At 60.2% G+C, this 12,540-nt stretch overlaps 1 protein-coding gene across 1 annotated transcript; it reads right to left on the reverse strand.

The window, feature by feature from the left end:
* Positions 1-215: 215 nt before the first annotated feature.
* LOC128828909 (transmembrane protein 79-like) lies at positions 216-8,208 on the reverse strand. The gene is made up of 3 exons (XM_054013941.1): positions 7,332-8,208; positions 3,003-3,216; positions 216-2,087 (listed from the first exon to the last, which is right to left on the reverse strand). The coding sequence occupies exons 1-3, from the start codon at positions 8,206-8,208 to the stop codon at positions 1,874-1,876; spliced, it is 1,305 nt and encodes a 434-aa protein (XP_053869916.1). The 3' UTR covers positions 216-1,873.
* Positions 8,209-12,540: the final 4,332 nt, after the last annotated feature.

Below are 12,540 nucleotides of genomic sequence, written 5' to 3' on the forward strand. Positions count from 1 at the left end.
ACAAAGGACCGAGCCTTGGTCTCTTCAGCCCAGAGCATCAGAGGCCTTTAGGAACCTGATGCCCATTGAAAGCAATCACAGCTTGGTGCCTAAGGCTGTTCTGTGAGGCTCTGGGCCTGCACTCCTGCAACCAGCTCCCGCTATCGCTTTGTGCTGCTGAAATCCCTCAATGGCGCCGCTCCCCCTTCCACTAAGAGACGCAGCAGGGCCTGAAGAGGTAGAAACAATATTTTATTTTGTTCAGAGGTTTTTGCCCGGGTAGTTTCTGCAAGGAACCAGCAGAGCAGTGGCCACCGTCACTACATGTAAGGGCCTTTTTGCACAGGAAGCGGCCGACCGGACCCTCCGCGTAGATTTTAAGGGAGTTCCTGCCGCTGCGGCGCTGGGCCCAGGCCTGCACAGGGGTTGTACAAGTAGAGGAGGGAGGCAGGTTTCTGCTCCAGGAACAGAACTGAGGGGCTTGGCCTTGGGGGAGGGGCAGCTTTGCCCCAAGTTTCCCTTCTCAGAATTCACAGTTCAGGTGCTGTCCCTTCTGGGCAGAGCAGAAGTGGGGTTACCTAGGAAAGGGACTACGCCGTCCTGGCAAATCATCCACGGCAGGGAGGAAGCCAAGATCCTGGCAGGTGTTTTTCTGCCTCAGGCAGTGGTGGGGGAGTTCGAACTCTTAGTGGTAATCAGACAGAGCCAAGGTGAGGGAAGTGTTGTCTTTTAGTGGCCTGACTTCTAGGGGTGAGGGACAAAAAAAGATTATTTCCTCACCTGCCTTGTCTCTGTAAGGTCCTGGGCCCAGCACTGCATCTTGCCACAACACCATTGCATGTCCCCCCCCCAACAGCACTATCAGCTGTCTCCTGTCACACTTCAACCAACCAGCTCCCCTTCCACCCGCTGCTTACCCGCCACCCGGGCTTGCTCCTGCCCCCTGCATCCCACACAGCTCACCAGCCAGCATCCACATCCTCCCCCAGCCAGCCTGCTTTCCCATTCCTCTCTACCAATCGTCACCCTTCTGCTCTGGGAGCAGGGGGCACCCTGCCGTGGGTTACGTACCCCCCTGAGGAGCAGGGCAATGCTGGATCAAGCCCACTGGCTACTGCTCTGCTCCGGATTCTCCCTGAACGGGATGAAATCCTCTCTCCCAGCAAGCTAGTGCTGCCCCTCTTAACTCAGAAAGTCACTTTGATCAAGAGTATTTGGGATGATAAATGCACAGAGAAGGGCTTAACCCCCCAGCCACTCACACAACTGAGTACGTGGCTTGTGCCTGCAGTCTGTGTTCTGTAACCTGCCTGTATGTGGGGGGGCGGCTCCTCTGGGCACTGCTACAGGGGCCGGGCAGTGTCTGTGAGGCGCCCTGGCCCCGTGGAGGAAACAGCAAGACAAATGACAGGGCTGGGCTGAGGATTTCAGAGCCTTCTCCTGGGCGTTCAGGCTAATTTTCAAGGGCAACCAAGCCAGGCTTTTAGCCCAGGTCTGCCCACGTGACCCGATCTGCCAGGCTTAGCCGGTCATTAGGACACTACAGTTGCTCATCTCCCTGCCCTGGCTGCAGCATGCCAGAGGGAGGTAGGACCAGGCCACATCAAAGGGAGAGGCTAAAGCCGCTCTCCTCTGGGCTCAGATTAACCTTGGCCAGGCTGCAGAGACAGCTGTGCCCTTACTGCGGTGCTTGCTAAGAAGTTGCCTTCAGCTATGGGGCTCGTCCATCCCTCAGCACTGCCCAGCTCAGGGGTGGGAGGGCACAGCTGGGGATGGACTGGAGGAGGGATGCTTTACGCTGCCTCAGTATTGATCCAAGCTGGGTTGGAGCAGCTGTTCAGAGTTGGAGGCTGCTGGAGCTCACGACTCTCCCCATCCTATGCCGTCTCCTCCTTCAAGTGCCTTGGCTCGCCGGCTCCCGCGTGGGGGCAGGCGTGGCCCCGCCGCCGCCCCCACCCGCTGGAGAGGGCGCGAAGAGGAAGGCGAAGCCCAGGTCGTACAGACAGAACAGGTTGTAGACGGTCATCACCAGGGCCGGGAAGAAAGAGAGTCCGAAGCCAAAGCCACGGTAAGCGCTGCCGACGTGGAGGCTGATCCAGTAACAGCATCTGCAGCACAAAGGGCGGAGAGTTCGCTACCCATCCCCAGCGCCGCGGAGGGCAGCTCGCCAGGTGACTAGTACATGTAGCGCCCAGCAGCGGCACGTGGTAAGGATGGACTCCCTGCCCCGGGGAGCTTACGCAATTCATGGAGAACAGGAGCTGAGACCAGGGTGGGGGAGAACGCGAGGATCATGCAGTTACTTGGGAGGTTAAAGGGCCAAGTGGCTGCCGTCAACTCTGCTCTATCCAGTACCCATCACAGCCTCCTCCGGCCGTTCATTTGAGACCAAGGCTGCAGTCTCTTGTGGGTAGCTCCCCCAGCTCTCCCCACTTGAAGAAATCAGCCGGCCATGAATATGCAATCAGGGTTACACTCGTGCCAATGAGATCTGGCTCACAATATGGCTGGAAATAAACAAGAGGCTCTGAGGAGCTCTCCTGTCTGTTACATCACTGTGGTGCCTACTGACTTCTATGGGCCTGACCGCTCTGGGGGTGCTGCTCCGGGCCGGCCCGCGGCTATGCCAACGGGGGAAGGGAGTTTCCGAAAGGCAGCGCAGCCCGAGCAACGGTCCGGGAATCTCTCACGACGGTCCCTGAGGCGAGCAACAGGCCGGGAGGGGCCAGCAGCTCAGTGGGGAGCTGCAGTTAGGGGGAACTGCACCTAAAATCGCTGAGCGCTTCAGTTCCCACTGGAGAGCCAGGTCTTCAGCTGGTGTGAACTGGTGTCAGTGGCACTACAGTGGGCAAGAGCAGCGCGTCAGACCCCCGAGCTGCGTCTCTACTAAGGAGGGGCCGGACAAGAGGCATTTCACTGAATCTCGGGGGAGGGGGCGCAGGGAGGGGTGTGTGGTGGGGAAGGGAGTTAACTGGGTGCATCGTCCATGCTGCCCACTGCCCTCCCTGGTCCCAGCGTCTCACCTGCCGACGGAGAAGAGCCCGGCCAGAATGGGGATGAGGCGCAGGTGCTCCTGGGCCAGGAACGTGGCCAGCACCACCGTGTTGAGGCCGAAGATGACAAGCTGCTCCACGGAGCTGGTGATGTACAGCCGGTGGAGCAGGACGGGCGGGGAGCGTGTGTCCAGTGGGTCGATGGCCACCGAGCAGAGCTTGGCGAGAGCCCCGAACATGACCCCTAGGGGCAGGGCGGGTTGGGAGGAGAAGGGGAGAGGTTTGCATCAGACACCGCAGCCAAACCCAGACCCCTTCATGCTTCTGAGCGCCGATTCCAGCCCTCGCCGCTCTCGGCCGACAGCGCCAGCAAAGACAGCGCCACGCCCCATGTTCCCTGTCCCCAAAACGAAAGAGCTCGTGGGCTTGGTAGAGCCCGTGGGTAAATGTGGCTTGCCCAGTCCCTGGGTACAACTCCTCCCTATTTTATCAGTAGCCATTCAGTGACCACCATGTGCTCGGAGCTGTACCAAACAAAGAGCTAAGAGTTAATAGGGCCTGTAGTCCTGGGCATTTAGGGAAGACCACTGCAGCGGTTAGGGTAGCACTCGAGTGACCCAGGTTCAATTCCCTGCTCTGCCAGACTTCTTACGTCTTGGGTAGGTCACAGCCTCACTGCACGGCAGATCCCCGGCCCTGCCTCACAGGGAGGTAAGGAGGATGAAGACTGAGACACTCAGGCACTACAGAAATAGGAGCCATGAATACCCTAGGTAGATGGCAGCCAGGACTTCTGGGTTGTCTCTGGGGTTCTGCCAGTGTGTGTAACCTCAGATGAGTCATTCAGCAGCTGCGTGCCTCAGTTTCCCCTTCAGTACCATAGCGATAATAAGCATCAGTCTTGGTGCAAAGTGCTTGGCACTACAGTTACCAATGGATGGAAATACGTGTCAGAGGGCTGAGTCCATTGGCTGGCGAGGCACAAGGCAGGACACAGTGGGCCCCAGGAGCAGAAGTATGAGACACGCACCTGATCCTACACTTAAAGCTGTTGGTTTGCACTAGCTTTGTGCCTTGAATGTGTGGCTGCACTGGGGCTGGGGAGTGCTGTTACAAACAGCAGGCGGGCCCCATCCTGCCAGGGCCGGTCACCCGTCTCCTGCTGAGCCGGGAGGCCAGCAATCTGCCTGTCACTCGTGCTAAACCTTCCCCACCGTGCAAGAAGGGGAAGCCTCGGTTTGTCGGTCTCAGAGGGCAGCCAGGACTCCCCCCAGGACAGGCTACGGCAATCACTCGAAGGTCAGACCTGTTGCCCTTCCTCCTCTCCAGCTGATACCCCTGCCACCCCTCATCAGAAAGCCTCCCGGTCGCAGTGAGATTTTCTCCCCTGAATTAATTCCCTGGCGGACAGGAATCAAAAGCCACCACCAAACATTCAAGGGCAGACGGAGCTGGCTGCCCTGATCTGACAAGTGCCAGCAGAGGCTCAGAACTGGGTCCCTAGGCAGGGAAGCGGGGGGTCCCTTTTGATCCCTCCCCACTCAGCCTCCTACCAGCTGCAGATGGGTGTTATTAGTGCATGCAACACTGGGATGGTAAATGTCCTATGATGAGTGCAGCTTTTGGGGCCGGAGGGGGGCTGGAACCTCGATCCTGGGGCAGGGCCGTGTTTGTGCAGAACCTAACCTCACGGGTCCCGTGCCGTGCCTGGGGGCTCCCGGCCATGACCACGCTCCCAATAATCATTCTAACAGACGGTCAGATACCATTATAACGGACTCGGGGACGGCATGCTCAGGAGGTGCACAGCAAATTAGCGTGAGCAGTGGGTCCAGGCCACTGCCCCCCCCCCAGCACCCAGGGAAGGGAGAGGATAAGCCAGCAGGTCATGCAAAGCTCAGTGCATTCAGCCCTCTGCACGCCTCCGGCCTAGACACCCAGGTGCTCAGGTGACCCTGGTGACAAGGCCCAGCTGAGTCCCTAGATAGGTGCCTTTGGTTTAGTGCCTGATCAGAGAGTCTCCCTCGGCTCAGGGACCAGCCACGCAGCTGCTACAGCAGCTCCCACTCCTCTCTCATTAAGGCAGGAATGCTGGGCTCAGGGATCCTTCCAAAATCCAATTCCAGGCCAACAGCCCCGTGTTTGCTCCCTGGCCCGCTTGCTGTTTACACAGATAACAAAGGGACCCGGAGGAATTTTCTCTGTAATTAAACCGTCTCCCCGAGCGCCTTCCACAGGAGACAGACGGGGGCTGGGGTCCGGCCCGAATGAAGCAGCGCTTAGCAACACTCATCCCCTGTGCTGACAGCACCGAGACCGCAGGAGACATGTACAAGTGGCAGAAGTGTCCAGTCCAGGGAGCAGCTGGGCGTGGGAGACGGAGCTCGGGTGGCTGGAGACGGGAGTCAGGCCCAGGGGACATTCCTGGCTTGGCTCGGGGTGGAAAGGTCTCTGCCAGCACTGGGGCGGGATCAGGGGGCTTAGCTGACAATCAAAGCAGTGACGGTGCATTGGGGCGACTCCTTTTCCCCCCATAGACTCCAGCTCTGCCACTGCCCCTGCTCGTGGAATAACCAGCTGTTCTCAGCCATCAGGGAGGGGACTGGGGACCTGGCAGGTCTTCCCCATGGCCCGTAAGCGAGGTCTCTGCAGCCCCATGCAAGCTGCTCGGACCCATGGTGGGGGTATTGTGCTCCTGCCTTGGAGGGGCGGAGACTCCCCAGTGAGCTATAGGACAGTAGGCTCCAGGGGCCGTGTCTGCCCTACAGGGGTGACCTCACAGCACTCTCTAGGAGCCAGCGTCAAACAGATCCAATGGAAACCTAGGGAGGTGGTGGAATCTCCATCCTTAGGGGTTTTTACGGCCCGGCTTGACAAAGCCCTGGCTGGGATGATTTAGTTGGGGATTGGCCCTGCTTTGAGCAGGGGGTTGGACTAGATGATCTCCTGAGGTCCCTGCCAACCCTGATCTTCTATGATCCTATGAAACAAGCAGATGGCCTTTGGATCAGGCCCTGAGCACCCACGGTCCTGCCCCAAGCAGGCGCTGGGCTCAGTGCAAAACCTGGGACGGATTAAAACAGGGCTGGTGCCAAAGTCCTGGTTTGGAATCAGGAGCGGGATCTTCCCAGGACATCAGAGGGTGATGGGTCACTCTTGGTGGCTGTTCTGGGAGCTGTCCACACCCTGGCCCCACTTAGAGGGAGATTTCCATTGCCAAGTCAAAGCACATCCCAGAGACCCTGCTGCTGGGTAACAAGGAGGAATTGGCGACTGGAGCTGGCAAGCCCCAGACACCCGGCACCCCATGGAAAGCAATCAGGACACAAAGAAATTAACTGGGGTGGGGAGCACGTCTTCCCTCTCCTGCATTCAGCACCATGGCCAGAGCAGGGAGGGAAGGGGGAAATGAGAAGGCAGAGGGGAACCCCAGCTGACAGCAGCCCAATCAGCCATCCAGCCTGGTGTGGCCGCACTGGGCAGCTGCACCCACACTTCCTGAGGGTCCAGGGAGCAGCGTCGCTGGTGACACCAGGCCCAGTAGGAAGTGGCTGTCTGTCACCAACAGGGCAGGGTGAATGTCTTGGTGCCTCGCATTGCGGAGCATGGGAAGTCTGCTGCCCTTGGGGCTCCAGACCCCTTCACAACAGCCCAAATGAGGGATCCAAAATGAACGGCGGAAAGTCTCCTGGGAGGGGATCCCCTCACAAATACCCACGTGCCCAAGGGGAAGCACAGAGCATTAGCGTCGGGCTCAGGCCAAGACGCAGGAGTCGATAGAAAGATCCTGAGACCCTTGTGTGAGGGTCTCAAGAAAGGCAGACGGGTCGGAAGGAAAGCCGGAATTCTGCTCTCTTTGTCCGGGTTCCTAAGGAGATGTTGCCATGACCCAGGTCTGAAAAATGCCAATTGCCCCCCCGCTCCCTGACAGTGTCATTATCCTCATTTTACAGCAGGGTAAACTGAGGCACAGGACGGGGCCTTGCCTACGGTCACATAGTGAGTGGCAGAACCAGGAATAGCGGCCAAGAGCCTCGGCCCCCTGCTTTCACTGCTCAATAACTCTCCCTCCGAAAGCCAGGACTAGAACCCTGGTGGACAAACCAGCAACAGGACCAGCCCCTCGTCACCCTGCCCCCGCATGCAGTCACACTGTTCACCAGTGCAAGGGGTGAGTGTGCAAACACCACCATCCTGATGTGCATCGGGGTGACGTGCACCAGGGACAGAGCCACAGTGGGTTGGGGGGCGCTGGCAGGCAGGGGGACAGCGTGGGTCCCCCAGAAGCTTGCCAGGAGGAGAGGCAATTCCCTCCTGACCACTGCCCGGGCCCTGAAGCCTGACCACCCCTGGCCTTACCAAGCATGCTGGGCACCACGGCGATGAGGAGGCAGCGCAGAGCGAAGGCCGCACGGCTGGCCAGGTCCGGGCAGAGCGGCGGCTCGAAGGGCAGGAGGTAATAGAGTCCGTAGAGGACCCAGGGCGCCAGGAGCAGCGAGACGAAGACCGAGGACACGGCCTTCAGGTGGGAGCTGGTGCCGCAGCCACAGCATTTCCCCGGCGGGCGAGGGGCGGGCTCCTCGGGGCCACAGGAAACCGGCTCCACACCCGAGCCGAGGAACGGCTGCTCCTCCCTGGGGAGAGGCCGACTGGCCGTGGGGCATGCTGGCCCCTCACTGTAGGGCTGTGCCCTGCTTGGCTCCCTGCCGGCGGGCAGGTGCTCCATGTGCTGCACCATGGGGGTTTCTGCCCCCACCCTGTCCAGGAAGCAGGTCTCCTTGGGCACCGCCACCACCACGCTGCTTCCAGGCCCCGCCCTGCCAGTCTCCCGTGGGTCGCAGCCCAGTGGAAGGATGGGGTCTTTGGGGTCCATTGCCACGGGAAGCCCGGGGTCCCCCTGCACCGTGGAAGGCTGGGGGTCCTCCCCCAGGAGAGGCCCAGCCCCCTGGCTCTGCATCCCCTCCACCGGCTCAGCCTCTGGCCCTGGAGAGTCGCTTGTAGCCAGGCTGAGGGAGGCCTCCTCCTCGGAGGTGGAGTGCAGCTCCTCGACGGAGGACTCGGGGCTGTCGGAGACGGGCGCCAGGGAGATCTGGGTGTCCAGGTCCAGGAAGGGTGAGAAGGAGAGGCGGCTCGGGTCGATGTCCTGCAGCTGGTTGATGAGGTCGGCAATGGAGTCCTTGACGCTGTCAAACTCTCGCAGCTGGTGGCAGCTGGCCGGGGCCTTGGGGGCTGTCATGGCTGGAGGGGTGGGGCTGCAAGGCAGAGACTCGTCAGAGCCCGGGGGAGAGAACAGGGTGTCCGACCCCCCTCCTGTCCCTGGCGATCCCCAGGGCTCATCAGTGCTCCTGGCAGGCGGGTCTCACGGTCATGGAGGGGGACGCTGAGAGACAGAGAGGGGAAGGGTCTTGCTTAAGGCAACCCCCCAAATCAGTAGCAGAGCCAGGGAGAGGACCCGGCAGTCCTGACTCCTCGGCTCTAACTACGAGACCCTGTTCCCCTCAGAGGTGGGAAGTCCAGATTCCCACACCTGCGCTAACCAGTGGGAATCCTGACTCCCAGCCCCCCTGCTCTAACCACTAGACCCCACTCCCTCTCATTGCTCCTGGGAAAATGCAATATGCCAATCGCTTCCAGCAATGTTGGGACTGACAGGGACATTGTATTCGATTTGATTTGATGCCTGAAAATCAGCTGTCACCGCAGATCTGTTTCGGGGGAGCTCCATGTTAGGGGGGGCAGGGAATCCCCCAGAGGGGCTGGGGCAGGATTTCTCTTGGGGGGACGGGTGCTGTGATCCCTTCTCTCCTGCTGGCCCCGAGGATCAGGGCTGGGGGCTCAGTGCTCTTAGCGGAGACAGGCCTCGGCCTCCCCGGGGAGCAGGCTCCTCTTGTAGCCAGAAGACGCAGCGGAGACTCTGAAGCCGGATGGAGGCTGCTACCTCTGGGACAGCACTGTGCAGTCCCAGGGCTCCCATCGGGGCAGAGCCCGGCTGCCCCACAGCTTGTGAAGGGGGTTGGGATGGGGCTGCCCCCCAGAGTGCGGTCTGGATTTCAGACACGGCAGGGTCCAGGTGTGACTGGAGCCAGGGGACTTGGGGGGAGATCTGTCTCCATGCGGGCTGCAGGACGGAGCCCCCTGGGAATCGGGGGATGAATGGGCCACTGAGCAGCGTTTTCCCCAGTCTAAGACAGAACTCGTCCCTCCCCCAACATGGGAACCAGGGGCCCTGTGGGGTACAGCCCATGGGCTGGATGACCCCTCAGGGACAGCCCCCAAATATGCCATGGGGAAGCTGTGTCCTTATAACAGGGGCCTCTTCGCTGCAGTGGGACAGAGGACACGTGACCCACACCCATGGGTGCCATGTTGCTGGGAGACGGGAATCGCCACAGGGCACAGATCAACGGGGGGAATCCCATCTCCGCTACCAGCCAAATCCGGGAGGAGGAGAACTGCCCCCACAATGCATCTGGATGGGCAATATTATCCCACAGGGAGGTAATCTCCCCCCGCCAGCCATCGGCTCCAGACCTGGAGCTGGAAGCAAAGTTGCTGGACCCAGTCCTATGTACCGGGATCTGGGAGACACCTGGGCGGGAGTGGGGGGGGTGTTATAGGCGCACAGGGCTTCTAAGCAAACAGGTCTCGTCCACATGTGTCAGGAAAGCCACAGCCCCTCCCTCTGCCTCCCCCCTTTCTGTGACAGCAGCAACCCCAGTGCAGCTGGGAAATTACACCAACCTCCCCCCCCACCCACACATATCAAAGCATTTCATCTTTGCCCCCAGGCTAGGAAAATGGGGAGACTAGTGTCCCCCCAAGATCTCCACTGCCCCCCTCCTCCCGTGCTGATGGAAAGAAGAGAGGAGACACCTCAGTGAAACTCCTCCTCCCTCCCCCGGGGGCCCCAGCCAAAGCCGGCCCCTCAGAGTGACCCTAAGTGAGACAAGGAGAGGAATCTCCCCACACGTCTAGTGGGATGGGGGGAGCGATGGGGGGGATCTGTTCTGTTTGGAAAGGGCCACTTCAAATAAAGTCGAGAGCTCAGAGTGCAAATGGATTTGAATCCTTCAGTCCCCCACCCCTTCCCCCTCCATGTCCCCCCGGCCCCCCCACATCCACCCCTGCCCCTTATCGCCCCAACTGCCCCCCACATCCACCCCTGCCCCCTATCGCCCCCAACCGCCCCCCATATCCAACCCTGTCCCCTATCGCCCCCCACATCCAACCCTGCTGCCCCCTCCATATCTCCCCATATCCAAACCTGCCCCTTATCGCCCCCAACTGCCCCCCACATCCACCCCTGACCCCGCCCCCTCTGTAACGCCCCCCACATCCATCCCTGCCCCCATCGCCTCCAACAGCCTCCCACATCCACCCCTGCCCTTACCCCCTCCATATCGCCCCAACTGCCCCCCACAACCACCATCCACCTCCCCCCTCAACCCGCTCCCCTACATCCAACCCCCGAACCTCCCTCCGACCTGCCTCCCCCGAGCCCCCCATCCCCAGGCCCCGCCCGCGCCCCCGGCCGGCTCACCGCGCTCGGCTCCGTCCCGCTGCCTCGGCTGAAAGTTTGAATGAAAACGCGAGTCAAGTTTCGTGCCTGGCCGAGGCGGCTCCCCCCGCCCGGCCCGGCCAATCCCCGCAGGCGGGGCCGCCCCCCGGCCCCTAACCCGGGCCACAGGGCTCGGACCCCGCCAGCGGAGGATCCCAAAGCGCTTTGCAGCCACACCCTGCCGGGGAGGGGGGGTTCTGGGCCCCGATTCTGCACCGCTCACCCCCATGGGCCAGTGGATAAGGGCATGGAGTGGGGCACTCCCAAGTGGGAGAAATAGGCCGGTGCCTCAGTTTCCCCCCTCTTGCCCCTTGGCTGTTTAGGCTGTAAGAGCTTCCATACCCTGCTTAGCACAAGGGAGGTTAGTGTTCCTGTAATACAAACACGAGGTGGGGAAACTGAGGCACTGAGGGAAGGGGACTTAAAAATATTACCCAGCAAGTCCCAATGGCAGAGCCGGGATTGGGACCCAGGCAGTCTGACCTCTGCTAGGCTGCTCTTACCCAAAGGGCTTCTCTGGAAGTAGCATCAGCCCTTTAGAGGAGACCACGTACCTGCATGAGGAAGAGCCCACTAGCAGCAGAGGGCTCTTAGATCTAGCAGGCAAAGGCAGGACAAGCCACGGGCTGGAAATAGAAATTAGATAAATCCAGACTAGAACTAAGAGGCGCATGTTTGACAGTGAGAGGAATTAACCATTGGAACACACTTACCTGGGGACGTGGTACATTCTCTACCCCTTGACGTCCAGTCCTAGGTAAGATACGCTAGCTCCGCTACAAGATACGGGCTGGATCCAGGACTCGCCCGGCAGCCCTCCGTAGTCTGTGCTCCGCAGATCAGGCTAGATGAGGGTAACGGTCCCTGTGGGTTGTTAGATTTGATGAACTCTCAGTACCCTAAAACCAGCACCAGGGGAATGTAACTGGGTCTCAGGAGTGTCCCCCATGTAGCACCCACATCTCAGAGCCAGGGGCCTTGGGTCCAGCTAAGATTGCACTGGGTGTGTAACTACCCTAACCATTCCTTTACTGTACGGCGATCAGGTCCACACCCCTGCCCAGCACCGAAAGGGTTAAAGCTGGTTCTCTCCGTGCACAGCCATCCGGTCCCAGCCCAGCTCTTAACTTGCATGGCATGTTCCATCCTTAGCTCTCAAAGCACTGTGGGCCAGTCTTACCATCTCTCTTTTACAGAGGGGAAACTGAGGCATGGATGGAGTGACTTGCCCAAGTAAACTCAACCGCAGAGTCTGTGGCAGAGCCAGAAATCAAGCCCAGGTCTCCTGAATCTCAACCCCTCATGCCCATCCATCTCACAGGACACAAGCTTGGTCCCTGCAGCTGCCCCTTTGCCTAATTCAGAGCTGCCTCGCTCACTGCTCTCCTCCCCTAACAGCAGCACTCCAAGGGGGAGCCCAAAGCACAGAGAGGAAGTGACTTGCTCAGGGCCCCTAGCCAGTCAGGGGTAGAGAATCCAGGCCCCAGCCCAGAGAACAGAACCCAGCTACCCTGGCCCTATCCTGGTTGTAGGGGAGGTTGAAGCAGAGAGGAGGTTTCTCACTGCACTGGGGGTGGATTGGATAGCAGCCTCCTGCAGGAAGCGTGGCCCCTGTGCAGCTGGGATTTCTCTCACAGCCCAGGGCACCGGCGGGGGAGAGCAGTACTATTGGTGGCTACCGGTTCTTTCCCCCGCCCCATAATTGCTTTGAGAGCTGGGCTGAAATCCTCCGGGATGGGGTGATCTAAGGGCTTCTCTGACAATAGCGCCCTTTGTTCAGCAGCGGCCATGTGCTTGGTGTTGAGCCCAGCAGAGGGGGGGCCCGGAGGATAGAGTTACACGAGCTGGGGAGGGGATCTGGCTGGATTCCACAGAGGGTGGCAGAGGCAGGGCTGGGGGCCCAGGCAGCTATCAGCCACAGGGCTAGGCTAGGCGGCTGCTGAACCAGACCGAGACTTCCCACCTCTGGCTACTGGGGTTTGCAGCCCCTTGTGCATGGGGAGGAATGAG

The sequence above is a fragment of the Malaclemys terrapin genome, chromosome 24, assembly GCF_027887155.1.
Source record: "Malaclemys terrapin pileata isolate rMalTer1 chromosome 24, rMalTer1.hap1, whole genome shotgun sequence".
NCBI lineage: Eukaryota > Metazoa > Chordata > Testudines > Emydidae > Malaclemys > Malaclemys terrapin.